Genomic DNA, 27,920 nt, shown 5'->3' on the forward strand with positions numbered 1-27,920 from the left:
CACTGAGAGTTAACTAATGATTTGCTTCCAGACAGTGGCCAGGTGGCAGACCCTGGCTTTGCTCAGTCCCCCAGGGGCGGCTAGGTGTGAGACCCAGAATGACTCACCACCACAGGATGGGACATGGGGAGGCCAAGCAAAGAGCACCTGGACTGAATGCACACAGTAGGTTGGACGATGTCCCAGAAGGACATGTACCTGGGCAGGAAACTGACTTCCCCCAGAGAGAGCCCCTGTCCACAGAAAAGTGGGAGACCTATAGGGCAGGCCTTAGAGTGGCAAAAGAAATCACCACCAAAGTGGCCTGGCCAGATCACAGCTCCCTCCACTTGGGAAGCCCTTCACACTTCCTACTCCCCACTTCAGACTGGTGACACTGGAATATGTGGCTTTACTTCTTTTGTTTAAGTTTTTATTTATTTATTTTGAGAGAGCGAGCTTGAGCAGGGGAGGGGCAGAGAGAGAGGGAGAGAGAGAATCTCAAGCAGGCTCTATGTTCAGTGCGGAACCTGCCCTGGGCTCGATCCCATGACCCCGAGGTCACCACCTGAGCTGATATCAAGAGTCAGATGCTTAATCGGCTGAACCGCCCAGGCGCAGCTATGTGACTCTACTTCTGCATACATTTCACAGAGCCAGGAGAATTCTAGATGGAGTAGAAGTGAATCACAAGCCTCTCTGGGTTGTAACGTAGAGACTCAGAGACTGCTGGGGGCCCTTGTTACAATTCAGAGTCCCAGGTTTTATTCCTAGTAAGTCTGGAGTGGGGCCTAAGAACCAGCATTTAATATAATATTTAATACAAGGCATTTCTTTTTTTTTAATTTTTTTTAATGTTTATTTTTGAGAGAGAGACAGAGTGTGAGTGGAGGATGGACAGAGAGAAGGGGAGACACAGAATTTGAAGCAGGCTCCCAGCTCTGAGCTGTCAGCACAGAGTCTGACATGGGGCTTGAACCCATGAACCACCAGTCTCTTAGTACAAGAACTCATTGGGGGAACACAGGTCGGTCAAACCAACCAATCATATTTTGTTTCAAACTTGTCTAGGCACCTCCAATGTCTTTTACGTTGTCAAAAAAGAGGAAGTTCCCTAAATGACTCACCAGTATGGGGTCATCATGCCTCCTGTGTCCTCCTCCCTAACTTCTTCTGGAGCTGTTTCAAGAAACTGTTCTTTTAGGGCATTTTTTTCTTCTCTCGCATGTATGGCTCATTTGCCGTTTTGAAGCTTGTGTCTCCAAACCAAAACGTGATGTGGAAAAAGAGTTTTCTCATGTTCCTTTTCTCTCTCTCAGTTCAAAGAGCTGCCCTGGATTGTGAATGGAGGAACAGTAAGTTTCATTTACTTCCTTCTCTCTTTTACCAAAACTCTTTTCACCGACACGTGAAGATGGTCAGCTTTCAGCACGACCATTCACGAATAAGTCTTTCTTTGCTTTTTGACGAACAACCAAAGTCAAGTCTTTTCTGTTACCTACAGTTTAAAAGGAAATGATGGGAGGGAGGGAGTTGAAGGCTCTTTGCTGAGGTTCAGAGATTAAATGTTGAGATTGCTTTTACGCTGAAATGTTTCTTTCTTTCTCTGTTGTTATTGGTTTTTTTTTTTTTAATTTAGAAAATCAACACATAATCATTGTAAAATAATCCAAGCAACAAAATAAAAATATATATTGGGAGGTGGTTTATCATCATGGAACTAGACCAGCCAGGGTTGTGGTCCTAACCCCGGTTTCTACCATTTTCCAGCAGGCAGGCTGGCTCTCTGATGTAACTACCTGACACTTAATCTCTTTCCTCTGTGATGTGAGGATAATAACATCACCTACCTGAGAGGGTTCTTACGAGGACTCGGTGAGACAAGCCATGTCCCTTAGCACAGAACTTGGTATATGGTAAGCTGTCAGTAAATGCCAGCCCATGCTGCTGTGACTAGATGAAATATGAAAGTGCTGTTGTGCTCTCCAATTCTCCATTTCCAGAAGCAACCACTTATCAACAGTCATTCTCTATTCGGTACCATAGGAAACAAACTCTTCTGTGACGTGTCCTTTTTAATTTATTTTAAAGTTTATTTATTTACTTGAGAGAGAGAGACAGAGCAGGGGAGAGGCAGAGAGAGAGGGAGAGAGAGAATCGCAAAGCAGGCTCTCCACTGTCAGCGCGGAACCCCATGTGGGACTCAAACTCACGACCCTCAAGATCATGACCCGAGCTGAAATCGAGAGTCTTGATGCTTAACTGAACCACCCAGGGGCCGAGTCCTATTTTTAGATGACAATACATCACAGAAATCCTTGTAAGCAGTAGATGTAGACTCACCTCTCTTTTTTCAACGGCTGCTTGGCATTTCATAATGTGACTCAGCCATAGTTCATGTAACCACCCCCCTTACTGATTTATCCATTTTTTTCTTTGTAATGTAAACATCCTTTGTGGACACAGGAGAGGGGGAGAGCATCTCTGGAGGATAAAATCCTGGAGGTGAAATCGCTGGGTCAAAGGGCATGTACATTTGAATTGTTAAGTTGCCTTCTCAACACGCAGACCGGGTACCCAGTCACAGGGTGAGTGTGTCCCAGCCTTCTCCAACAGTGACACGATCTGTTTTTAAATTTGTGCCAATCCGATGAGTAAAAAACAATATCTCAGTGCTGTTTTGACCTCATCACTTGTGAGCCAGAGCATCTTCTTCATGTTTATTGGTCATGAAAGCTCCAGAAGTTCTATGGAAAGGAAATTTAGGGACAGCCGTCTGGTTGGAAGGAGAGGAGAGGCTTTATCTTGAAGCTGAGCTTCCAGAAGCTGAGAAAATGTCAGTTGTCCAGATCAAAAAGGGGAAGGGAGCTTGATGACATTTTTGAGGGGCCTAAACTCCTCCTCCACCCAAACTGTCCCGTGGCCCTAGCATTATTTAATGGCCTTTTGCATTCATTCTTCTGGAAATTACCTATTCATATTATTTGTCCATTTATTTGTCTTTTTCTTATTCAGTTGCCATTGACATATCTATATATCTATATCTATCTATATATATACATATATGAAAATATATATACATGAAAAATCTTTGCTTTCATTTATATGTTAAGTATTTCCTTTTAGATTGTCACTTGTCTTAATTTTGCCATAGAAAAGCTTTAAGTTTTAGGAGAGTCAATTTTTCAGTCTTTTCTTTGTGGCTCCAATTTTTGTATCTTATTTGGAAGAGATTTTCTTCTCAGGTGATATAAAAACATTTTCTAATATTTCTTTAATTCTTTAATAATTTTATTCTTTTACATTAGATTTTCTGATGAGGGTTATTTTTTTCCTTGGCATTTTAAAATAATAAAATACAAATATACAAGCTATCAAAGACTACTAGCTAGTGTCAAAGGACTCATGAGGGGCTCCTGGCTGGTAGAGCATGTGACTCTTGATCTTGGGGTCATGAGTTTGAGCCCCGTGTTGAGCCCCATGTTGTGCCCCATATTGAATATAGAGCTTACTTAAAAACAAACAAACAAACAAACAAACAAACAAAAAACAAAACAAAAAAGGACTCAGGAGCTGGTATAGAGATGCTTCCCATGGCCAAAAAATGGGACAATAAAAATAATAATTGCAATGGATTGAAATACATCAAATATGTAAACTATGAGTTCATAATGATTCTTTTTTAAAAAAAATGTTAACATTTATTTATTATTGAGATATAGAGAGAGACAGAGCATGAGCATGGGAGGGACAGAGAGAGAGGGAGACACAGAATCCGAAGCAGGCTCCAGGCTCTGAGCTGTCAGCACAGAGCCCGATGCGGGGCTTGAACTCACAAACCATGAGATCATGACCTGAGCCGAAGTTGGACACTTAACTGACTGAGCCACCCAGGTGCCCCAAGTTCATAATGATTCTTAAACAAAAAAATAACAACAGTGAAAGAAAAATATCCTGTTACAAGATGCTAGGAAACCAACTCATTATTTTCAGAACCAGTCAATAAAGGAAGAGAATCAAGCATTTATCCTGCTTTTTCAATGCAAACTGTATCTCCATATAACCATAGTTGATGGGGGCAAGTTTCTCTTTATAGAATTATTTCAGATAATAAATGGAAAAGGAATGACTTAGTATATCACCATTTTGCAACCTCTAATCAAATAATGCTTCCAAGTGATTATTGTCAAAGCCGACTAAGAAACAAAAAGAGAGATGACCAGACATTATGTGCCTCGTAATGGAAGTGCACACTACCCTCGTGCATTCTTGCTAAATAAAAGCTAATCTGGGGGCACCTGGCTGGCTTAATAGGAAAAGCATGAGCCTCATGATCTTGAGGTCATGAGTTCAAGCCCACATTGGGTGTAAAGATTACTTAAATAAATAAAACTTAAAAGAAAAAAAAGCTAATCTAAATTTCATTAAATTCAGGGGACAAGGGACAGAGGACCAAGGTAAAGGATACCATGGGAATGTGATCAACAAAATCCAGACCATGGAAAACACTATCGAACAAAGAGCTTGCCATCTTCCACAAATAAATTGCAGGGGGAAAGAAAAAGATGGAAACATCTACAGATTTAAAAAGGCATAAGAAATAGGGGCGCCTGCGTGGCTCAGTCTGTTAAGCGTCCAACTTCAGCTCAGGTCATGATCTCACAGTTTGTGAGTTTGAGCCCCTTGTCAGATTCTGTGCTGACGGCTCAGAGCCTGTGTCTCCCTCTCTCTCTCTGCCCCTCCCCTGCTCACTCTCCATTTCTCCCTCTCAAAAGTAAATAAACATCAGAATTTTTAAAATAAATAAATAAAAATAAAAATAAGATGTAAGAAACATATCAACTAATTACAATGCACCGTTTTGGATCCTAAAAAACCAAAACACAAAAACAAAAACAAAAACAAACCCACCAGGAGACAGGAAAACTTGAATACTAACTAGATGTTTGATACAACATTTCAAAAACAATGTTAATTTTTGGGTGTGATAATGGTATTTTTACAAAAAAGAATCTTTACCTTTTAGAGCTACAAACTATCACTGTCCTCCAGGCAAAGATCACCAAGGACACATGTGTAGTTGAACAAAGCTGGGTGTATTGACTCTTGGAAGTGACAGCAAGTGTGTCCCATGGGAGCCACGGGATGTCTCAGCAAGAAGGTGTTAGAATCTTATGATAAGATTTGGACTTATGTTAGGTGATTTTGGAGGGAGATTCAAAGCAGCAGGCTTTCCTCTGGATTGGATGCTTTCAGGGAGTGAGGATAGTGATATGCTTGGCCATCTCAATAATTACGATCTAAAAGACCCGAAGAACAGAGCAAGGCAGAGTCAGGGCTGATGAAGATTCAGTAGTCACTCATATCAGCCAGTTCAGGGGGATGTTTGGCCATTTTTATGGTTTGGACGATGCTCACATCTTTATCTGCGTTCGGAGATGATCGTGAAATTATCTTGTGTTTGTCTCAATCCAACATGGTCACAGGGTCTTTGTCTGGTATTGGTGTTCTTAGCGGTGGGTCACTTCCTAGCCAGGCCGGTTCTCACTTGTCAAGGGCTGTTTTTATTCTCAATACTGAAATTTATGGAGGAAATAATATGTGGTCTTGGACTTGTTTTAAAATAATGGAAGGGGAGGTGCCTGGGTGGCTTAGTCGGTTAAGTGTCTGACTCTTGATTTCGGCTCAAGTCATGATCCTATGGTTGTGAGATCGAGCCCAGAGTTGGGCTCTGTGCTGGGCGTGGAGCCTGCTTATGATTCTCTCTCTGCCCTTCCCCCACTCACATGCCGCTTCCCCCCCCCCCCCCGTCAAAAAACAAAACAATAAAAATAAAAATAAAAATAATAGAATGGGATGGGAGGCAGATGAAGCAGTTGTGACTACGAGTTGATACTTGTTGAAAATGGGTGGTAGGCCCCTGGGGGATCATTACGTACTCTTCTCTACTGTTGTATTAAAATTTTTCTGAAATAATAATTTTTTTTTCCGGGGCGCCTGGGTGGCTTACTTGGTTAAGCACCCGACTTTGGCTGAGGCCATGATCTCACAGTTCACGGGTTTGAGCCCCGCATCGGGCTGAGTGCTGACAGCTCAGAGCCTGGAGCCTGCTTCAGTTTCTGTGTCTCCCTCTCTCTCTGCCCCTCCCCTGCTTGCCCTCTGTCTGTCTGTCTCTCTCTATGTCTCACTCTCTCTGTGTCTCTCTCCCTCTCTCAAAAATGAATAAATATTAAAAAAAAATTTAAATAATTTTTTTTTTCAAAATAAGAAATTTAAAAGAAATAGTGGTCCAAAAAGGTCACCAGACATAATGTTTGGTCAGAGAACCTAGAATTTTAATATTTATTTCAAAAAAAATTTTTAATGTTTATTTATTTTTGAGAGAGAGAGAGTGAGAGTGAGAGAGAGAGACAGACAGACAGAGGGAGAGTGGAGGAGGGGCAGAGAGAGAGGGAGTCACAGAATCCCAAGCAGGGTCTGTGCTGTCAGCACAGGGGCTAGGTCTTACGAACCGTTAGATCATGACTTGAGCTGAAATCACGAGTACAGACTCTTAACCGACCGAACCACCCAGGCGCCCCGGAATTTTAATATCTCTAAGTCAGCACAGCCAGTCTTAAGGGAGTGTCTTTTATCACACTGTACACCTGCAACTAATATCACACTGTGCGTTAAGTAACTGGAATGAAAATTTTCTTTAATTTATTTATTTCGAGAGAGGCAGAGATAGCGCGAGTGGGGGAGGGGCAGAGACAGAGAGGGAGACAGAGAATCCCAAGCAGGCTCCTCACTGTCAGCTTGGAGCCCAATGTGAGGCTCGAACTCACGAAACCGCGGGATCGTGACCTGAGCCAAAAACCAAGAGTTGGATGCTTAACCGACTGAGCCACCCAGGCGCCCCCTCACTAGGATTTAAATTTAAAAAAAGAAAGAAGGAAACATTAGAGTGTCCACTTCAAGCTCTCACCAGCAGAAGAGCTAGCAAGCACGGAAGGGCTGGTCAAGGCCACCCATCCGTCACTGGAAGGAGCCTCTGTAGGTGCTGAGGCTTTCCTCACACACCGGTCAGCCTGGCTGGGCCGACAAGAAAGTTCTCCAGGAATGAGCGTCTCTACCCCTTGACCCACAAAATGTGGCCAGATTACCACTTAGTTATTAAGCGACATTAACAAAGACTTTTTTCTTGTGTTACTCTGTTTTCCAGAACTCCTTTCTCCAAGTTTGAACTCAAAAACAAATGCAGTCACAAGGGGTCAAAATGTGTCTTTAATTTGTTCCAGCCAGAACCCATCACTACAGATCACCTATCTTTTGTTTCGGCATGAGAAGCACCTGAGAACCCAGGAAGGCAAAGGCGAACCCATGATTTTTAACCTAAGCGTCTCAGAAGCCCATGATTTGGGTCCCTACAAATGCAAAGTCCAAGTTTCTAACTGTTCAGTTATCAAATACAGTCATGAGTTCAACTTCACCTTTGTTGGTAAGTAGAGACTCATCCCTGGGGGGGCCCTGTGATTTGTGGGATACTTTCCTGTCCTAGAATGGGCTCTCTGCTCTCCTGTGAATACTCACTCAAGGGCTTGGAAAGTATGTCACTGAGATCTTTATTCTTATTAATTCCATTTTGCTTGCTCTTCCGAAGACTTTTTTTTTAATGATTAATAGACTTCTTTAAGCTATTATAATACATAGGGTCATCGTTGCCAGACTTAATATGAAATGTTAAATGGTCGATCCAATTTTCCTTCCTAGATAAGTTTTTCTTTCCTATTTCTGTCAGTTTTGAAAACATAATACCAGAAGAAGGGGGACCCAATTCCTAACAGAGCTCCTAAGAGTGAGGTCTTGGGATTGGGATAGATATTTGCTGATCTTGCATAGGGCCCAATGAATTAAGGCAGGATCTTTGGTGAGCCCTCTGTGGCTGAGATCGTTGTACTGAAGCAAGTACTCCCATTTAGGTTGGGATCTTTTTTTTTTTTTTTTAATGTTTACTTATTTATTTTAAGAGAGAGAAAGAGCGTGCATGCAAGGGTGCGAGTTGGGGAGGGGCAAGGTGAGAGGGAGAGAATCCCAAGCAGGCTCTGCAATGTCAGCGCTGAGCCCAACGCAGGGCTCAATCTCCCAAACAGTGAGATCATGACCTGAGGCGAGATCAAGAGGTGGGAGCTTAGTGACTGAGCCACCCAGGCGCCCCAGGTTAGTGTCTTATGACCAACCACTCAGTTTGCGCCTTCTGGGCTTCCACAGATGTGCCTGTCGTATTCGGCTGGGTGGAAGATAGCAGGCATGGTGGCCAACTGCCAAGGCTGGTATTTGGGGAATGACATCGTGGCAATCCGGCATACCTCTTCCAAAGACTCATTGCTATTTCAAATAATGATAGCCTGATTGCCTTAGACAAAAAGCCTGATGTGAACAATTTGGGAAATTGTTGAGATCTTTTCTAGATGCTTTATTCTAGGATTCCCATCACGTAGGCAAAAACTACTTTTTCTCTGAAGGTGCAAGAAGACTTAGAATCAGTATTGGACCCTGCGGCAAAGGTCTTCAAAGCCCCAGGTCTTTTCCAACTTCTTCCCTTTGCAGTGACCACCCAGCAGGCATCCCACCAGCCAGCACTCTTCCTGCCCAACCACATCTTATTACTGCTATATTTTTCTCTCCCATCTTCCCACCCAAGCCTCTCACAACCTAGCATTAATGGTCTCATTTATAAAGGTGACCTTGATAAAGGACTTCTGAGAGAGGGAGAGAGGGTTTCCAGGTAATATGTGGGCATGGAACCTGGAGGCTTCTAAACATAAGAGCTCTGACTCACTGATCGAATCTTTGAGTGATTCTCTAGGTCTGTGCTCTCTAGCATAGTAGCCACTAGCCACGTGTGGTTATTTACATTTACATCCAAATTAATTAAAACTAAATGAAGCAAAAAGCTCAATTTCTTAGTGTATTCAATAGCCACAGCCAGCCGGTGGCTGCCTTGTTAGTGCAGACAGAACGTTTCCATCATTACAGAAAGTTCTACTGAGCGCCATTGCTCTAGTGCAAGGGTTCTTAGCATTTTAGGTTATAGCTGTCTTAACAATCGAATGATAGTGATGGGTACTTTTCCTGAGACATATTCATGAGATTACAGATGCAAATCTCTGCATAAGGCTTTTAGGAGATCCCGGTTAAAACCAACCATTTTAGGACAGTTTTGAACCCAAAATGAACAGAAGCCATATTGTAGAAGAAGAGTGAAGAAGGGGCAAATCCTTACAAACATGGTCTTAGGATGTGGTACATGACGTGAGGGCAGGCCCTCCGCTGATAATAGTCCATCTAGGCCACCAGGCTGGACTGGGCCGCCTTGTACTGCAGAAAGAGCAACGGGGTGAGCGTTGGGGAACCTGTGCACCCCTGGCTTCCCGTGCAACTTTGCATATTCCCTTTAGATGCGCCTTTGCTATATCTCCAGCCCTCAATCATTAAAATGGGTTAAATGGGAAAATACCATTTAACATGGGTTTTAACTCTGGGTGGGAATCTCAGTCTTTTGTGGGCAGCATGGGGTGAGGAGAGTAGGCACTTACTTGGCAGAGAAAACATACGATTGTCCTTCAAATCACTGAGATTCAGTGTGAGAAAAGATGTCAAGACCCACTATTAGTGTGGGTTTCCTCCATTTGAATAACGGGGACCTACACTCCTGTAAGGAATAAGCCCAGTTTTAGATGGTTTATGAACTTGATGACTGAAGCCTTAAATCAGCTGATTAAAAAAACCCCAAGTCTTCATTTCCTGAGCTTCTGTCCCACAGATATGTATAAAGTCTTCCCACATCCTGCCTTCCAAGTAAATGCACAAGTTTCCTGCAATTTGTCATGGCAACTACACTGTCCTGTAGAACTATTTTGATAGATTATAAGACTGTTTCAGCCCCATTTAGATCCAATTAGTAGATATCTATTGAGTGCTTACCCTGTGCAAGTAATTGTGTTGGGTATTGGGTGTTGCTGGGGTTTCAGTGATGCCTAAGACATGTTCTTGTTCCCAGCCCAGTAGGGATATGAGCCATGAACACAAATTCACTAATTATTGACTCAATCATCAAATATTTGATGATATCCCAAATGTGCCAAACCCTGGATATACATTAAGTTTCTGCTCTGGTAGAGCTTACAGTCTTGTTGGGGAGATACAAAACCCAAGTACCCAAACAGATTCATAATCACAAACGGCATTGCTTGTTATGAAGAAAAAAGAAACTGGCACAGTGATGGAGTGAGGCAAGGCATGGTGGAGTGATCTACTTAGGTAGGGTAGTTAGGGAAGGCCTCTCAAAGGGGATGGCATTGAAGTAGAGCCTTGAAGAATGAGGAGTTAGCTATGCAAGGAGACAGAGAAAGAGGGCTCTAGTCAAGGGACACTAGCCTGTTCAGGAGCTCCAACTTGGGAAAGAACTTGGCTGGTTGGGAAGGACCTGATAGGAAGCTGGTATGGCCAAAGGTCAAGTGAGGAGAGTGTAACCCCAGGTGAGACTAGAGTGGGAAGGGGTCAAGTCAGGCAGGGCCTATGACCCAATTTATCATCTTCAAAGTACATTCTAGGTGAGGCAGGGCAAGAGAAGTTGGGGACTGGTTAGGAGGCTCTTGAAGTCATCCAGGAGACAAACAATGGTGAGGACGGACAGACATGGATGGATTCCAGGTATATTTTGGAGGAAGAAGCAGCAGGATTTGTTTGATGATTGGATTTGGATTCACAGTAGTGAAGGTGAGGAAGGAATCAAAATGATTTCCAGATATCTAATGTGATCCACGATAGGAGTGCTGCATTTACTGAGATGGGGAAAACTAGAAGAATGGGAGGTGGGGGAAATGGAGAGCTGTTCAATGGGTATATGCAAGATGAGTAAGTTCTCCAGATCTTGCTGTACAACATTGTGCCTGTAGTTAATACTACTGTATTGAGCACTTAAAGATTTAAGAAAGTAGATCTCCTGTTAACTCTTCTTACCATGGTAAAGTAAGTAAATGAATGGATGGATGGGTGGATGAATGAATATATATCTAAATAAAAACATTTCTTTTTTTAATAAAAACATTTCTTAAAGAATGGGATTTTGTTATATGCTTATCTACCTACTGATTTTTCATTAACTAGCAGATCAGCTAGAGTTCAGTTTCAAACAGATTACATTTGAGGGGACCATGAGACACCCAAGTGTATCACATAAGAGGATGGGCCAAAGACGAGAGGAGGCAGAAGAGGAAGCACTTCTGCCTGGAGGATTTAGGCAAGTCTTAAAGGAAACGTGGCAGCTGAATGAGTCTTAAAGGACTCCTTGAAGTTTTTAAAAATATAACTGGGTTAGTGAAGAGTAGCAACTCCCTTACTCTGATCACCATGATGCTGTGACACCCTTTTACCAGTCAGTCCTTTCACAAACTCTCAGTAAAGTTTACATCTTTCCAGTCACTTTAGATATTAGTCCTTGGTCCAGTTTGGATCATCCCATCTCAGTGAGGAGTCCATGCGCCCTGCTTTCTCATGAATTGTTTCAACTGCTCCTTCCTGAACACTACAGGATATAGATTTCAGTTCCATTGGAAGAATGTCCCATCAGTGCTCTTCCCAAAGTTGCTCTCTGAGGCCACCATCACCAACCAGGTGCTGCCTTGTCAAGGATGTTGCTTCAGGGATTCTGCTCAAGGGAGGGGTGGAGCAAGGAGACTAAATCATTTTCCTTGCTTTTACTTATACTTGGGTCCTTGTATTTCATTGTTTCTGTGCCAAACTGATATTGTTAAAAAAAAAAAATCTGTTTGAGAGTTGGCCCTGGATCTGCTGGTTTACTAGCTGTGTGAGTTTCTTACCTCTCTGAATCACAGTTGGTTCATCTGCGGAATGGGCATGATATTATCCTCCTTGTAGTACTGTTGTTACAAAGTGAAATGAGGTAATGTGAATAGCAAGCCTGGTACATGATGGATACTCAACAATTATCCTTCCTTTCCTATAATACTGCTTTATTACTGAATTATTAAATAAATAATATAGCTGGATTCTCCCACAAAATACCCATACCACAGGGTTTTCCCTGACAGAGTTAAGCAGACCCACACACTTCCTGTTGAAAAGTTCTCTTGAATCTATCAGGGTTACTTCCTGCTTGTGGGAGGAAGTAGAAGATAATCATTCAGCTGAATTCTATAAATAAAAATACAGTTAGAAAAGATTATATTTTTAGATTTATTTGATTAAAAAAAAACAATGTAGCCTTATAAAGACTGGGACTAAGAGCGCCTCTCAACTTCATACTTGGAACTAGATCTTTGACAGAATTACACTCGTTGTCAACAATAAACAGATGGAGAATTCTGCTGAAAGGCAAGTTTGTGCTTTGATTCCTCAAAGTAAGAGACACCCTCTACCCTCTGGTGTTCTCAGCACCCAGCTTGTGCCACATTGAGTGGAGCTAACCATATACCATTGGTCTTTCCCACTGGGCTGCAAGCTCCTTGGCTTCTCAAGAAGGGTGTCATTATCTTTGTGTCCACAGTCAGGAATAGAGGTTCAATCCATGCTGGTGGACTGAGTGGGTGAATCCATTCTGCTCATCCCTTTAACACATACTTTCATTTGCCTAGACCCAGTGATTACACCAGTGCTGAACGTTAACGTCATTAAAATAGAAACAGAACGACATATAATACTGCATTGCATCTCACTCAACGGCTCTCTGCCCATCAATTATACTTTCTTTGAAAAAGATACTGCCATATCACCAGCCATTTCCAAGTACGTAAGGGAGCCCGCTGAATTCAACTTAACCAAGAAAAGCACTGGCGGAAGGGAAGAGTATAGGTGCAAAGCTGAAAACAAATTGCCTGACCACGCAAAATACAGTCAACCAGTCTTCATCAATCCCTTGACAGGTAAGGGCTACCTGAACTCTTTCGACAGGCTCTGGATTTGCTTCCAAAAACTGCAGCCAGCCTCTCCCCTGCCCACGCACTTCCCACTTTGGCTGTATGCATCCAAAGGCCTTTCCTTTGGAAGGTTCCACACAAATTCTGATGGGGTTTCTTTCTGCCATTCAAAAGAAGACGAAAAGCCTAGAAGCTAGGTCAGGAAGAAACCTTGCAGTGAGATTTCCTGACTTGACCCTGCTTCCTGCCTTGATCTCCCACTGCCCAGGTTCTAAGCTAGCACATTAGAATTTGCATCTTTCTTGGGCTTGGAGCCCGGTCTTGATTTTCTTCTGCTTTTTCATTGACTTCTAACGCCTGTGCCCTCCCATTTGGCTGTTTCTTGCCCACTACTAATGCTTGGTGAGTCTAGACTTCTGGGACCACCCTTGTGGTGAGAAGGGCCCCTGTGCCAGTCCTGTGTTTTGGAAGGCACTGCTTTGGTGCTTCTTGGCCATGTATCTTCCCACAGGCCGAGGGGCCCAGGGGAACATGAGAAAGTGCCCACCTGGACCCTGTATCTCCACTTTCCTAAACCATATTATGGGTACCTGCACCTGAATTCCCTACCCAGTCAGATCAGAAGCCTCCTTCCAGGGCCTACACAAGTCTTGTTCCCAGCTCATCCTCCCAAGATTGTACCAGGGTAAGGATAGGAGCATCCCTGGACTCAAGTGTAGGGGGCTGCTTGTGGGGGGGTGTGGACAGCATTTGGACATGCAGGCTAGAGGATCCACGTGCAGGCGAAGCCCCTTGGGATGCACACCAGAGCTCGAGTGGAAAGCTGGGCTGGGCCTGGGGCTAGGGCTGCCTCTCTTCATGCTGCCATATTCTGGCACAGAAGTCTGAAGAGTCTGAGAATTCTAGATTCAAACCTGGCTTTCCAGGTCCTTATGAAGTGACACTTGTCGAGGTAGGAGGAGGGTAGAACAAAAATGAGGTTAGCTAAGGCAGTAGGCACACTTGGGCATTGAACACTTCACCTAGCCTCATCCACAGAAGAACAGAGCCCACACCCTGCTCTTTGGTAAGTTCTAACAGACGAGGCAGCCTGTTGGACTCAGGCTCCAGAGTCCTGCTTTTGCCTACAAACCACAGCCCTTCCATTTACTAGCTGTGTGACTGTAGGAAAGTCCTCTATCCTCTCTGAGCCTTACTCATGTGTAAAATGGGAGTGATATCAATGAGATAAATAAGGCAATGCACACAAAGTGCTTAACACAGCATCTGGCGTGTAGTTAATCACGAACGGTAGCTGTTTAGGTGACATAAATCATGCCAACATGACTAAGGGCTTTGCCCAGTAAGTGGCCAGGCTGTTCTGAGCCTTATGACTAACAGTGTGGCCAGGAATCTGGTTCAAGGCTGTGCTGTTTTTCTCTTCCTTTGTGCGACCCCTTGTGGAAGATGTATTTGGTTGTGACTTTAAGAACTTCACTGACTAACAAGTTACCTCTCAAGAGTTGCAGGTGTCCATAGTGGTCTGAGGCAGTTAAATTAGTTAATTTAGGAGACGGTTGTAAACTGCCCTTTCCAGAACACTCTACAGTTCAATGTCATTGGAAAAGAAAGCTGTGCGGTAACCAATGAACCGCTATCTTCTTCCAGGTGGAGGCAGCTGTCCTTTCTGTGTGCAGCTACTGCTTCTGGGATTATTGCTGGTGCTAATGGTGATAATCCCAATTCTGACATTTTGGATACTACCAAAGTACAGAGCAGGTAAGTTCTTTTGGCAGCTTTTCACGGTTTTCCGTGGGCGTTGGATACAGAGAACAAGAGAGAAGGTGAAGAGGAAGGGAAAGGAAAATTAAAAATGGGATACGACGAAGGGGGCGCCTGCGTGGCTCAGTGGGTTGAGCATCCAACTTCGGCTCAGGTCAGGATCTTGCAGCTGGTGAGTTCAGCTGTGAGCCCACACTGGGCTCGCTGCTGTCAGCTGAGAGCCCGCTTCTGATTCTCTGTCCCCCTCTCTCTGCCCCTCCCTCCCTCCCTCCCTCCCTCTCTCTCTCTCTCTCAAAAATGAATAAGCATTAAAAAAATAAAAGCAAATTGTAAAATACGCATAAAAAACCAATAAACATTACCATCTTAACCACTGTTCAGTATACAGTTCAGTATAAGGACACTGCCACTGCTCCACAACCATCACCACCGTCCGTGCACGGAACTTTTCTCATCTTGCAACACTGAAATCCTGTCCCCACTAAACCCTCCCCATTCAGCTCCCCTGACCCCAGCCCCTGACAACCAGCATTCTCCTTTCTTCCTCTATGAAGTTGACTACTCTGGGGACCTCATCTAAGGGAATCCTAGGGTGTCTCACCTTTGGTAACAGGCTTATTTCACTCAGCGTAACATCCTCAAGATTCATCCATGTTGGGCATGTGTCAGAAATTTCCTTCATTTCTAAAGCTGAAGAATATTCCATCACAGATACATACGTAGATACAAATACATATATCCGCTAAATTTATCCATTCGTCTGTCAGTGGAGCCTTGGGTTGCTTCCGCCTTTGGGCTATTGTGAGTAATGCTGCTGTAAACATGGGCACACAAATCTTAATAATTTTTTTAACAAAAGGCCCCGCATGTTCGCATTGCACTGGGCCCTGCAAATGAGGTGGTGGGTCCCGACCGCCAGCTCCGCGAAGGCAAGAGCTTTGCCTTGTAATTGTCCACCTCCTTGCTGGCCCTGCCCTTCCGAGGAAGCTCCGTAATTGAAGATGAACTCGAGCAACACGCCTCTGCCTCACCTCAGGTGCTGCATCAAGCCCCAGGCACTGCTTTTCGCCAGTCACCTCTCTGGACCACCTCTCCTTAAGATTTTGAAATTTGGCCTTTTCACTTGGCCCACAAGTATGGAGGAATATCAAGATTTGCACAAAAAACCAGGATGTCTCCATACCAGTGAGCCGAGGGGCGTTGGGCAGGCTCCTTCACTTGCTGGAGCCTCAGTGTTCTGACCTGTAGAATGGGGAGATACTGTCACAGCTAGGGAGAGACCTAAGTGATGCCTGTTAGCCACCTGTGCCTCCTCTAGAGAGTTTTAAGTCAGAGAAGTCAGGGACTCAGTTGACACAAAACTTGAAACTAGATGTCAAAATGTATACATCTTATACCTTTTTACAACCTGTCTTCCCTTCTTACAAAAAGCCCAGGGTCTTGCAAAAGTGGAATTAGCATTCTTGATTACTGGCCAGGATTCAATAGAACTCGGCTGGGTAATTTACTGTCTCTTGCAGATATTGCAAAGCTTTTTACAGACTGTTCTTTGTCAGCAAAGGAAAGAAAATGTGTCTCTGGCCAACCCAAATGCAATCTGCGTAATCTGGTGGGCAAAGGATGTTCCTTGCAGACCCAGGGAAATAAATCAGAAGGGCTTCTGGCTTGGAGAAGCGGGTGATATGGATTCCTCACTGAGCCCATGGTTTTCCTTCAATGGATGACAGTGTAGGCCATCGGAGCAGGGTCATTCTTTGTTTTGGAACTTTGGGGGATTCGGCTCCTTGGCAGAGGAAATGAGAAAAATGTGGCTGAATTGGTTTAATGTGTCTGTACCAATTTACGTAGGAAAAGCTATGAGAGATGAGGCACCCAGAGACTATGGAAATACACCCATGGAAATTGGAATATACGCAAATGTCTGTGAAACTCAAGCAGGTAAGAGAACTTTGTTGGGTATTTTGACTGGTTTGGTTGGTTGGTTTCAGGTTTCGTCTTTTAAAAAAATTTTTAAGGTTGTACAGACACACGGGTACAAAAAAAAAAATGAAGAAAAGTTATAGAATACAAGGGCTCCCTCCGACCCATGACGTCCAGTTCCACCCTGCCGGTTTAACCATCGGTTTTTAAAATCCTTCCACAGATACCCTATGCATCTGGTAGCAGGTCATAGCCATGTCATCCTACGCCTTGATTTTTTTCACTTCACAACGTATCGTGGAAATATTTTAATGTCAATTCGGAATGATCCGCAGGGTGTTCCAGAGCCTCTTATGACCCCCTCTTAATGCAGGCATCATATGCTGCTTTATGGTAAATAGACCCAGGGCAGGGCCTTGGTAACGATGAGAATAAACCCGGCCAACTGACTGAGGGCCGGCCTTGTCCCCAGGCATGGCGCTAAGCAAATTACCTGCTCTGTACTATGCAAACACCACTGACTCCCAATTTATCTCGTTCCCATAGACTCTGTGCCAGGCTTGGAACCAAGGCAGTGTGTTCACACAGCCCAAGATGGTGAGTGCTCTCTGGGAAAAGTCTAGAGGCTGCACACCATTTCGAGGGCAGCTGGCTAAACCCTGCCCTCGAAATGGTGATCAGAGATTCGGATGACAGGCCTAGTAACTCTGTTCCCTGTCTTTTGCCCAGGAACTGGACACTCCCAGGAGATACATTATGCTACCCCCATTTTCCAGGAGGTGGCACCTGGAGGTCGTGGTGAGCCACAGTTTGGGATAAGAGATGCTAACAAAATGAGACCGCGGTCCCTGTGAGGCCACCATACTCTGGGGCTTTAGAAGCCCAAGGACGGGGTAGATGGGGGCAACATGCACACCTAGGGTACCAGTAGCAACCAATACCACAGCTCCTAACAAATGACATTGGGAGACGGGTGGGTAGGGAAGAGGGAAGGATGTGACATAGTGACGTATAAAAAACTCAGAGAGGAGGATACGGGGGTACTCCTAAACCATTTTAAAGAATAAATTGTTTGTATACAGTCCAGGAAAAAAAACCCAGTTAATTCTTGGTTCTGTCAATCCACCCAGCTACTAAAATGAGATTTTTTTTTTTTTTTTGAGGGGTGGTGGTGGTTGGTTTTTAGAGACTCTATGGATATATACATTAGTTTTATTGAATTATTTTCTCTTTTATATTTCAGAAGCCTGTAATGATTGTAAAACTGGGTCTATCTATTCTGAGCTCATCAGAAGATGACATTTAAAGCTCCAAGCTACATCTCAGAGTAAGATGCTTTTTATGAAGCTGATTTACATGAAGAAAAAGCAAATTTGACTGATACTTAAAAATATCTCACTGGTTACCTAAAATAAATGACTATTTTTCATGATCAAACACTATTCCTTTTTGGGTACATCCAATCCTGTCATCAGATAATAGTTTTGTCAGGTGAGATCCTGACTGGTGACAGGTTTTAAATGCTTTCGCTATTTTTAGGCATGGACCATTCTCTCCCCATTGCCACATCGTTAAAAAAGAGTACTTGTGGGTCGCCTTGGGTGGCTCAGTTGGTTAAGCATTGGACTCTTGATTTCAGCTCATGATCTCACAGTCCTGAGATCGAGTCTCCCCCGGGGCTCCACTTGGCACGGAGCCTGATTAAGATTCTCTCTCTGTGTCCCTCCCATGCTTTCTCTCTCTCTCTCTCTAAAAAAAAAAAAAAGAGTAATTGTTAGACCACTGTGCTTTTCGTGTCTAAATTCTAAAACAAAAATTGGTGCCTTTGAAAATGTGTCTGAAGAAAACAGTCCCTATAGTTACACATTTATTACCCATTGCTGTTTTGGTTTGCTCTCAGATTTTGGAAGGCTGCAAAAACATTTATATTGATTTTCATGGACTTCCTCAGTCCTCAAGACTTAGCTAATATCAAAGGCATGCCTTTATGTGCTGCATTTCCCAGCAGCATTCTGTAGAGAGAACAGTGTTGTGTGGGAGAAAGGAGAATGGATTACTTTGACTGTTTTAACAAATTACCACAAACTAGTGGCTTAAAACAACAGAAATTTATTTTCATAGTTCTGGAGACCAGAAATCCAAAATCAAGATGTCGGCAGGGCTGGGCTCCCTCTGAAGACCCTAAGGGAGAATCCTGCTCGTCTGCTTCACTTTCCCGTGGTTCCTGGTGTTCCTTGGCTTGTGGCAACATCTCTCTAGTCTCTGACTCTGTCTTCACATGGCCTTCTCGTCCTTTGCCTTTCCTTTATAAGGACACTGGTCATTGGATCTCGGAACCCCCTGGAGAATCTGGGATGGCCTCATCTCAAGATCCTCAATTATAGCTGCATAGACCCTTTTTTCAAATTAGGTGACATTCACAGGTTTCAGGAGTTAGGACACGGACTTAATCTTTTTGGGGAGCCACCCATTCAGACCCCTACAGGGGACAAAATGGTTTCTAGTTTAAGCCTCTCATCCTAGGAGTTATTAGTAACATCCAATAAAAGCCAAAAGGCATTTGTAGACAACCAAAACAACATGGCCAAAATTTTTCTGCTCTGCTCTTCTTCTGGGTGTTGCCTGAACCTCTGTCTTAATCGCTTCCAACAGTGGACCTCTGACTAGAAAAAGCACAGCTACCAGTTATTAGACACTAACTGTATAACATTCTGTAAGGCCGATATTATGAACTTGCTTTTACAGGTAAGGAAACTTAGACTCAGATGCGGTAAGTAATTTTACAAGGTCACCCACAGCTTAGTGGTGGTTGAATTGGGAGTTCAGTCCCAGCAAAGATCAGCAGAAGCACTGGCCATGGAAATGCCTCTTAGGGTGGGAAGGGATACTGTGCACACAGGTCCAGACTAGAGGATTGTGTTGTCATAAGGCAGCATTCATGAGCATAATTTCTGCCCTTTCTCTGTTGATATTTGTATTTGGGGGAAATCAGTATGTCACAGAGGCTAAGAGAGTAAGGAGTCAAACAGACTGAGCTGAATTCAGGCTCAGTCATGTTTTAACTGTGTGACTCTGGATAAGTTATGGGCTTCAGTTTTTTTTCATCTGGGGGGTGAGAGCAAAGTGGGGGGCGGGGGAGACAAATAAATACCTGCATCATGGAGCCACTGTGAGAATTAGCTCAGGTAATGAATGTAAAGGGCTTGGAACAGGGTCAGGCATATAATAAGAATTTTTAAAAGGCTACCTCTTTGTGGTATGATGCTTATTCTTGAGTCATACCAGTTGGCTGCTCCCCTTAGAAATCTTGAAGTCTTTGTGGTCATAAACTTGGCAACTCAGTCACCATTGGCCTCTTCTGTCTTGGGCTCCCTCCTAAAGCAGAGCCTGAGACAAGGACTTGGGTGCAGGTAGCCTATATGTCAGGTGACCCCAGGCGCTGGGAGTGAGAGAGCAGGTACAGTGAAACATTTCAGAGGAGGGAAAGTCAACTCAGGGCGGGGAGGGGCCAGCAAGCCAGAAACCTTACTGGGAATTGGATTTGATCCAGTTAAGACCTTCTGGAGTTTTGAAGTCCAGAATGCCTCTGGGTTTCACAGCATGCCCTGAATCGACAGCCTCTCATTTTCTCCTTGCAAAGCTTTTAAAGCACTTAGTAGAAGCCAACCAAGTCCACAATCCATATAATTATGATTGCCCTGTGCCTTTCAAGTGCTAAAACCATGGAAGAGCCTAGTGCTTCACTTTCTACCTCCGTCCCCTTTCCCACTGCAGGGGAAGGTCTTGGTAATTGTAAAGTAATTGGGAGGCTATGGCGTGCAAGTGTTATCACCACCCCCTTCCAACATCACATGTTGCCATCCATCCAAGGGGTAATTCCGCTTCCCAGCACTGCTTTCTAGGGCCTTCTGATACCCTGTCTTTTCCTGGGCTAGCCCTGAAAGCAGAGCCTGAGATAAAGCCTTCTGAGCAAATAATTTATCTGGGAGGTGACGCAAGCATCAGGTACTGGAGGAAAAGCCAGTACCAGGGTGTACTGTTGAGTTGGGCAACTGGGGCTTGATCTCACTGGAACCTTCTGAGCAATGAGAAGATGTTTCTTAGAACTGTCTGCCTATGGGGCGCCTGGGTGGCGCAGTCGGTTAAGCGTCCGACTTCAGCCAGGTCACGATCTCGCGGTCCGGGAGTTCGAGCCCCGCGTCGGGCTCTGGGCTGGTGGCTCAGAGCCTGGAGCCTGTTTCTGATTCTGTGTCTCCCTCTCTCTCTGCCCCTCCCCCGTTCATGTTCTGTCTCTCTCTGTCCCAAAAATAAATAAACGTTGAAAAAAATTAAAAAAAAAAAAAAAAGAACTGTCTGCCTAAGCACTGATAGTAAGAAGCGGTTACCCATTGACTTCCATCCCTGATTGGCTGAGGGTTGTCCCAGGAGGGGATGCCTCCCCGACTTCTAGGCTGTGCATGTGGACATTCCAAGTGGGTTTCCATGGGCGTCTCACGCAGGGCACTGCAAAGCACCAGGGCAGAAAATGATATGTGTTGCACGCTTGAAGTGAGAAGCTGTCAACACAAAGTGAACGAAGTCCCAGATGCAGCTGGAATCAGAGGTGAGGCCCCGAGGATGTGACACAAGATACAGAGGTGGTGGCTACGCCATCTCGCCAAAGTTCCTTTGTGAAAACAATAACTGCCATGTGTTGAGCATACCAGTGTCCAGCTGCTATTAAGTGCTTTGTGTGCTTATATGCTTCCATAGTCCTCACGATTCCCTCCCCATCCAGCTGCGACTTCCTGTGGCTTCCCACTCCACCGCCACCCCCCCCCCCCCCTGCTGCTCCCCACACACGTTCTGGCTTTCAGATTGAATTGTTCAGGAAGGGAAGAAGAGGAAAAGGAAAAGGAAAAGACCTACTGAGCTTTCATTTCAATAGCTACTTTGTTTTCAGGTCTATTTCAGCTTCACTTTGGTTCTTTTTCCATACTGTCTTTAGTTTTGCCTGTTTTTGCATTGAATACAAATGGAATCATGGAGCAGTTATTCTTGTGTCTGGTTTTTTTCTGCCCAACATTGTATTTGTGAGATTTGTGAGGTGCAGCATGCAGCTTTAATTGTGTATTTCACTACTAAATAGTATTCCATTGTTTGAATATACTGTAACTTATCTATTCTGCAGCTGACAAACATTTGGGTTGTTGTCAACTTGGGGCTATTACAAATAATGAAGCTGTGACTGCTCTTATGCAACAACATGTCTGCTGCTTCCATGTGCGTGCAACTATGTTGAATATGTATAGGAATACAATGACTGGGTCATGGGATTCATCCCCATGTTTATCCCCAATGTAAGGAGATGATGCCATTATATTTTCCAAAGTGGTTCCATCACCTTTCTATCACCTTTCCATTCCCTTGAATGGTAGACGATGTCATTTTATTTATTTATTTATTTATTTATTTATTTATTTAGAGAGCGTGAGCAGGGGAGAGGGGCTGAGGGAGAGAGAGAACCTCTAGCAGGCATCATGCTCAGCACGAGTCCGATGTGAGTCGTTATTTATTTATTTTTTTAATTAATGTACTTACTTATTTAGAGCGCATGAGTGGGAGAGAGGGGCAGAGGGAGAGAGAGAACCTCAAAGAGGCATCATGTTCAGCATGAGCCTGATGTGGGTCGATCCTATGACCCTGGGATCATGACCTCCACAGAAACCAAGAGTCAGATGCTCAATTGACTAAGCCACCCAGGTGCCCCACACGGTCATTTTAATTGAACCATTCTTGTGGGCATCTAGTAATACCTTTTTGTGATTTTAACTTGCGTTTCCCTGAGACTAATAAGGTTGAACACACTTTCCCATATTTATAGGTCATTTGGATTTCTTTTTTTAATGAAATCCCTGTTTGAGGCCCTTACTTAGCCTGTTTTTCTGAAGGGTTTTGACTTTCATATTTTGGTCTACATCCACCCAGATGTGTGTGGTGTGGACATCATAGTTCATCCCTCCCGTGCATGAACATAGCCAACTCTAGCACCATCCACTGAAAAGCTGTCCTTTGCCCACCAAACTGCTGTATCATCTCTGTCACACAATCAAATGTCCATGTACAATGTGTTTCCTTCTGCGCTTCAGATCGTTTCATTGTTCTACTTATCTCTCCTGCGTTAGTACCATATACTCTTTTTTTAAGTTTATTTATTTATTGTGAGAGAGAGAGATACCGAGTGATTGTGGGAGGGGCAGAGAGAGAGAGAATCCCAAGCAGGCTCTGCGCTGTCAGTGTAGAGCCCGATGCGGGGCTCGAAATCACGAACCATGAGATCGTGACCTGAGCTGAAACCGAGAGTCAGACGCTTAACCGACTGAGACGCTCAGGTGCCCTGCCACCATACTCTTCTAAATAAGTTTTGATAGCTGGAAAAGCAAATTTTCCCATCTTGTTCTTTTTAAGAATGTCTTAGCTATTCTTGACCTTTTGCATTTCCCATTAAATCTTAGAGTCAGCTTGTTATTTTCTTAAAGAAAACAAAAACAAAAACAAAAACAAACCCTGAACATTAGAGGGATTTTGATTGATACTGGATTGAATTTATAGATCCATTTGGGGAGCATTAACATTGTTATAATAATGAGTCTTGAACATTACAAGCATCTCACTGTTTTTGTCTTCTTGGATTCTCTTAACATTTTATCATTTCCTGCATACCCATCTTACACATCTTTTGTTCCAGATCTTATTTATTCCTAGGTACTTGATATGTTGATGCTATAAGTTGTATTTTATTTCATGCTGTTGATATACAGAACACAGGTTTTTTTTTTTTTGTTTTTGTATCCTTTAGCAACCCTGCTAAACTCTCTTCAACTTAAATAACTTAACTGTAGATGTTCTTACAATCTGGAGACCGGAGAGCTACTGCTGCCGTTACCCTGGTTGCCTCCTGCCGCAACAGCCTCAGGCCCAGAAACTGGAGGCTCGACATGGGATGTGGAGTTCTGCCACCGCAGACATTTGCCTTTTAGCGACAACCACCACCTTCCCTTCTACTTTCCAGATCCCACGCATGCGTGTCTAAATGGAAGACATTCACAACCACACACACCCTGGCAGTAAGGGAATTGTAATTTTTTAGGTGTCTGATGCCACCGAATGGGAGGGTCATGATGATACTTAAGAGAGCCAAAGAATCTACCACATCAGCCAAAATATCAATCAAGACTGAGGGTAAAATGAAGGCATTTTAAGACAAAGACTGAGAAGGAGGTTTTCCAATCATGTTCTCAGTGAAAGAAGTACGCCGTATACTTGAAGAAGAAACCTGAACACAGATAAAGGGTGTAAGATTCAAGAAGATTCATAGAGTAAACATAAATGACAGAGGGCAGGGGGGCAGAAAGAGAGGTGTGCATAAGGTTTGCAAACATTATAAGGCTACTTGATGGGGGGCTTAAAGTCACCAACCATGAGATCATGACCTGAGCCAAAATCAAGAGTTGGACGCTCAACTGACTAAGCCACCCAAGTGTCCCTAAGTGATGTGGGTCTTGACCACCTCTCTGACCTCTTCTACCCATCTCCCCTATGCTCATCTATTCCGGCTCCCCTGGCCTGTTTTCTGCTCCTTGATCATTCCACACCTTTTCCCTCCTAAGGGCCTTGGCTCTTGCTAGTCCCACCGCCCCAGATCTTCACACACCTGGCCCCTTTGTATCATTCAGCCTCAATTTGAAGGTCAGGTTCTCAGAGCTTCCCTGACAACCTATGCAAAACACACTACCCAGCCACGATTTGGCACATCATCCTGTTCTATTACCTACAACACTATCACTATCTGAAATTACCTGAAATTGTCCATGTGCCTCCTGCTTAGCATCTGTCCCCACCTGCCCACCCCTGGAAGGGACTTGTCTGTGTTGTTCACCACTACGTCCTTAACACTTACAGTCCCTGGGATTCAGGTGCTCAGAAAGCCTTTTTGAATGAACAAGATGAATACATAGAGAACACATACAATAACAGGCCGGTCTTCAGGAGAAGCACAATTATCTGAGAGAAATTTCTCCCATGCTTCCTTACAGGACGGTGTGGTATAACAGCAAACAAATGCCTTCAAAAACACTCTTATGGCTAAATCAACAATGAGTTCACAGGACTATTTCTTAGTAACATCTTTCAATAGATATTGGTGTGATGTAATACGTGAGAAGGGTATTTGGTAAAAACAAATGTATTAAAAATAATTGGATTGGAGGGAAAATACATCAAAACAATACCATGCAGGTGTGCAGCTCTCGGATGGATTTAATGGGAACTGCTGCTGGAGTGAGCATCAGAAATCACCTGTAGGTTTTAAAAATATACTTGCGTGGGCCCAACGGTCGGAGATTGTTATCAGAAAGAATAGGGCTCAAATATATTCAGATTTTTAAAAGCTCCACAGGGGATTCTGATGTAGAACTCCAGCTGGACATCTGTGATCTGGAAAAACCTCCATAAATATTACTTACCTCACCTGCAGTGTAAACATTCTATGTTGCCAATTAGTGCAGATGCCTTAGCAGTCAAACCAGGAATACAATCTCCTGTGAAGGCTGAGGCCCCTAAAAGGAAAAGGTACCTAAATAAAGGGACCTGTCAGTACAATGGAGAGCTTTAGAAAAATGTTTTAAAACTTAAAAAATTCTTAGTTATATTAAAACTAAGTATTGAACCCCAAAATGCAAAAATGAAATTTAAACTTTTAAGTAGACGTACAGGGGTCATATTGGTATTGCAATTCTGAGACTGATGTAATTAAGGTAAAATAAAGCAAATGAGCAGTTGTGAGATGTGGCTTTCTAATTTTATCATTACCCTCAATAGTCCTGAGAACTGGGATTTTGGAATGGGAATACAAATGTCTGATAAAAGAGATTAAGTAAAACCCCTGCAGTCCTAAAGGGCATGAGGGGACTTTTTTGGGGTGATGGAAATGTTCTATATTGTCACTCTGGTAGTAGTTACCCATTTATCTAAAACGCATAATTTGTACATTTAAAATAGGTAAATTTATTGAAGATAAATTATATCTCAACAAAGCTGATTAAAACATATACATACACACACACATGCTCGTTGTGAACACTGAAAAGGCCTAGACACAAAGTCCACTTTCTAACTATCAGTACCCCTAGTACCCGGAGTACAGCATCCAAATACTGTTTTCCATTAAAAGGAACCAGGGTTTCTTGGAGAAACTCTGAAATATACAATCTCTAGATCAGACATTAGATATCAAGGAAGCTATCAAACACTACTAAAGTTATGTCAAAAGGACTCCAGGCCAACTTGAAGAAGCTCCCACTGGCTAAAGATAGGACAATTTGAACATCAAAAGGAGCAACTTTAAAGGGGACGAATCAGCATTTATCCTACCTCTCTCATACCTCTAAGCAAGTAAGAGATGTTTTTCTTTACAGAAGTATTCTAACTAATGAATGAAGATGTAAGAAAATCAGAATATCACCATTTTGCCACCTCTAATGAACTGACTGACCTAAGCATTGATCAACGATTGATTGCTAGCATCCCCAAAAGAGAAACCACCAGACATTACTGCCTCCTGATGGGAGAACACAACCTAGGAAAAATCGTGTCTCCCCGCCCCAGCCCCCAAATTAAACTTGAAACTGATCAAGCCTCTGGATTCAACTTCCACTCTACAGGAATTATATATAGAGAAGAACAGGTTAAACCCTCATGGGGATGCAGTAAGCACGGTCCAAACAGTGACAAAGCCTGTAAAATAAGCAGCCTAATTTCTTAAAAAAGGAAAAACAGAGAGAGAGCTCAAATTTATGGGATAAGAGAGACTAAAAGACCTAACAATCAACTTCAATTTTATGAAATTATGAGACAATTGAAAATCAAGTGGATATTTGATATTAAAGAATTGGTTTTGGGGTGCCTGGGTGGCTCAGGCAGTTAAGTATCCAACTTGGGCTCAGGTCATGGTCTCACAGTTCCTGAGTTCAAGCCCTGCATCGTATTCTGCACTGATAGCCCAGAGCCTGCTTTGGCTTCTCTGTCTCCCTCTCTCTCTGCTCCTCTCCTGCTCTCTCTCAAAGATAAATAAACATTAAAAAAAAAAAAAAAGAATTTGTTTTTAAAAACTTTTTATTATGAAAATTCTCAAACATATGCAAAAATAGAAAAGCATTACAATGAACCTCCATGTACCCATCACCCACCTCCAACAACTCAGAGATATTTTATCTATATTCTACCACTTTTTTTTTAACTGGAGAATTTTAAGGCATGTTTCAGATATCGTATAATTTCACTCAAAAATATTTAAGTATGTGTCTCTTTCAGATAAGGATGTTTAAAAAAAAATGCCATAATACCATCATCAGACTCCCAAGGAAATTGTCAATAATTCCTTCATATCATCTAGTATTAATGTTTTTAGGCGGGATAACGGTTAACAAAAGATACTTAACTGAAATTCTTACAGACGAAATGATACCCATAATCTGCTTCAAACTGGAATGGAAAGGTGGTGTTAGGGGGAGGAAGCAAGATGTTCACAGGCTGATGGTTGCTGGTGCTGGGCCATAGTATTTGGAGTCAATTACACTATTGTCCATATATTTGGAATTTTTGCCAAGTGAGTAATGACAGCATAATTAACACAAACATAATCGGCACACAAGTCTAAAGATTTCTTTTATCTATGAGAAGCAGACACAAAATACACTGTAACACTAGATTATGCAATCTAACATTTTATTTTGCGTTTTAAAAATAAATGTGCTAATTTTTTAAAGTTTAGTTTTATGTTAATCTTCAGTATTTGACAATACACATGTGGCAGATTCTAGAAAGACTCCTTCTTTCCTGATAGTAGAACCCATTTCAAAGACACTACTAAAGCCCCAAAGAATAAACTGTGTTTGACCCAAATTAATCATGATATTCTCATCCCCTCAGATAGTGACTGGCCTACGAGTGACCAGATGACCCAGTTCTGACCAATGAAATGTAAATAAGTCTTTTAATTGGGATGCCTGGAAAAGCTTTTACTTTCCCAATTAAAAAGGAAAGAGTTGGGGCACCTGGGTGGCTGTCGGTTGAGCGTCCGACCTTGGCTCAGGTCATGATCTCATGGTCTGTGAGTTCAAGCCCCGCATCGGGCTCTGTGCTGACAGCTTGGAGCCTGGAGCCTGCTTCCGATTCTGTGTCTCCCTCTCTCTGACCCTCCCCCGTTCATGCTCTCTGTCTCAAAAATAAATAAACATTAAAAAAATTTTTTGAAAAAAAAAGGAAAGAGTTTTGGCTGGTTAGCTCTTGCTTCCTTGACTT

The 27,920-nt window shown here is 43.2% G+C and overlaps 1 protein-coding gene across 5 annotated transcripts; it reads left to right on the forward strand.

Moving 5' to 3' along the window:
* Positions 1-1,077: 1,077 nt before the first annotated feature.
* MILR1 (mast cell immunoglobulin like receptor 1) lies at positions 1,078-26,632 on the forward strand. Of its 5 annotated transcripts, none has more exons than XM_047833154.1 (9): positions 1,078-1,334; positions 7,184-7,459; positions 12,618-12,905; positions 14,547-14,657; positions 16,509-16,598; positions 17,127-17,177; positions 17,310-17,378; positions 17,824-17,907; positions 23,419-26,632. In XM_047833154.1, the coding sequence occupies exons 1-8, from the start codon at positions 1,205-1,207 to the stop codon at positions 17,877-17,879; spliced, it is 1,071 nt and encodes a 356-aa protein (XP_047689110.1). In that variant the 5' UTR covers positions 1,078-1,204; the 3' UTR covers positions 17,880-17,907; positions 23,419-26,632. The 5 variants fall into 5 exon arrangements, with proteins under 5 accessions (XP_047689110.1, XP_047689109.1, XP_047689112.1 ...); XM_047833153.1 differs by having other exon boundaries at positions 23,462-26,632; XM_047833156.1 differs by lacking the exon at positions 23,419-26,632 and adding an exon at positions 18,702-18,720.
* Positions 26,633-27,920: the final 1,288 nt, after the last annotated feature.

This window comes from Prionailurus viverrinus, chromosome E1, assembly GCF_022837055.1.
Source record: "Prionailurus viverrinus isolate Anna chromosome E1, UM_Priviv_1.0, whole genome shotgun sequence".
In the NCBI taxonomy this organism is placed as follows: domain Eukaryota; kingdom Metazoa; phylum Chordata; class Mammalia; order Carnivora; family Felidae; genus Prionailurus; species Prionailurus viverrinus.

What these genes read in the sequence shown, in the direction of transcription:
- MILR1 (XM_047833154.1), top strand. Translation starts at nt 1,205, where the DNA reads ATGTATGGCTCATTTGCCGTTTTGAAGCTTGTGTCTCCAAACCAAAAC. An exon ending in GGATTGTGAATGGAGGAACA is followed by an intron (nt 1,335 to 7,183) that starts GTAAGTTTCATT and finishes TCTGTTTTCCAG; the next exon opens with AACTCCTTTCTCCAAGTTTG. An exon ending in GGTGGCACCTGGAGGTCGTG is followed by an intron (nt 17,379 to 17,823) that starts GTGAGCCACAGT and finishes TTTATATTTCAG; the next exon opens with AAGCCTGTAATGATTGTAAA.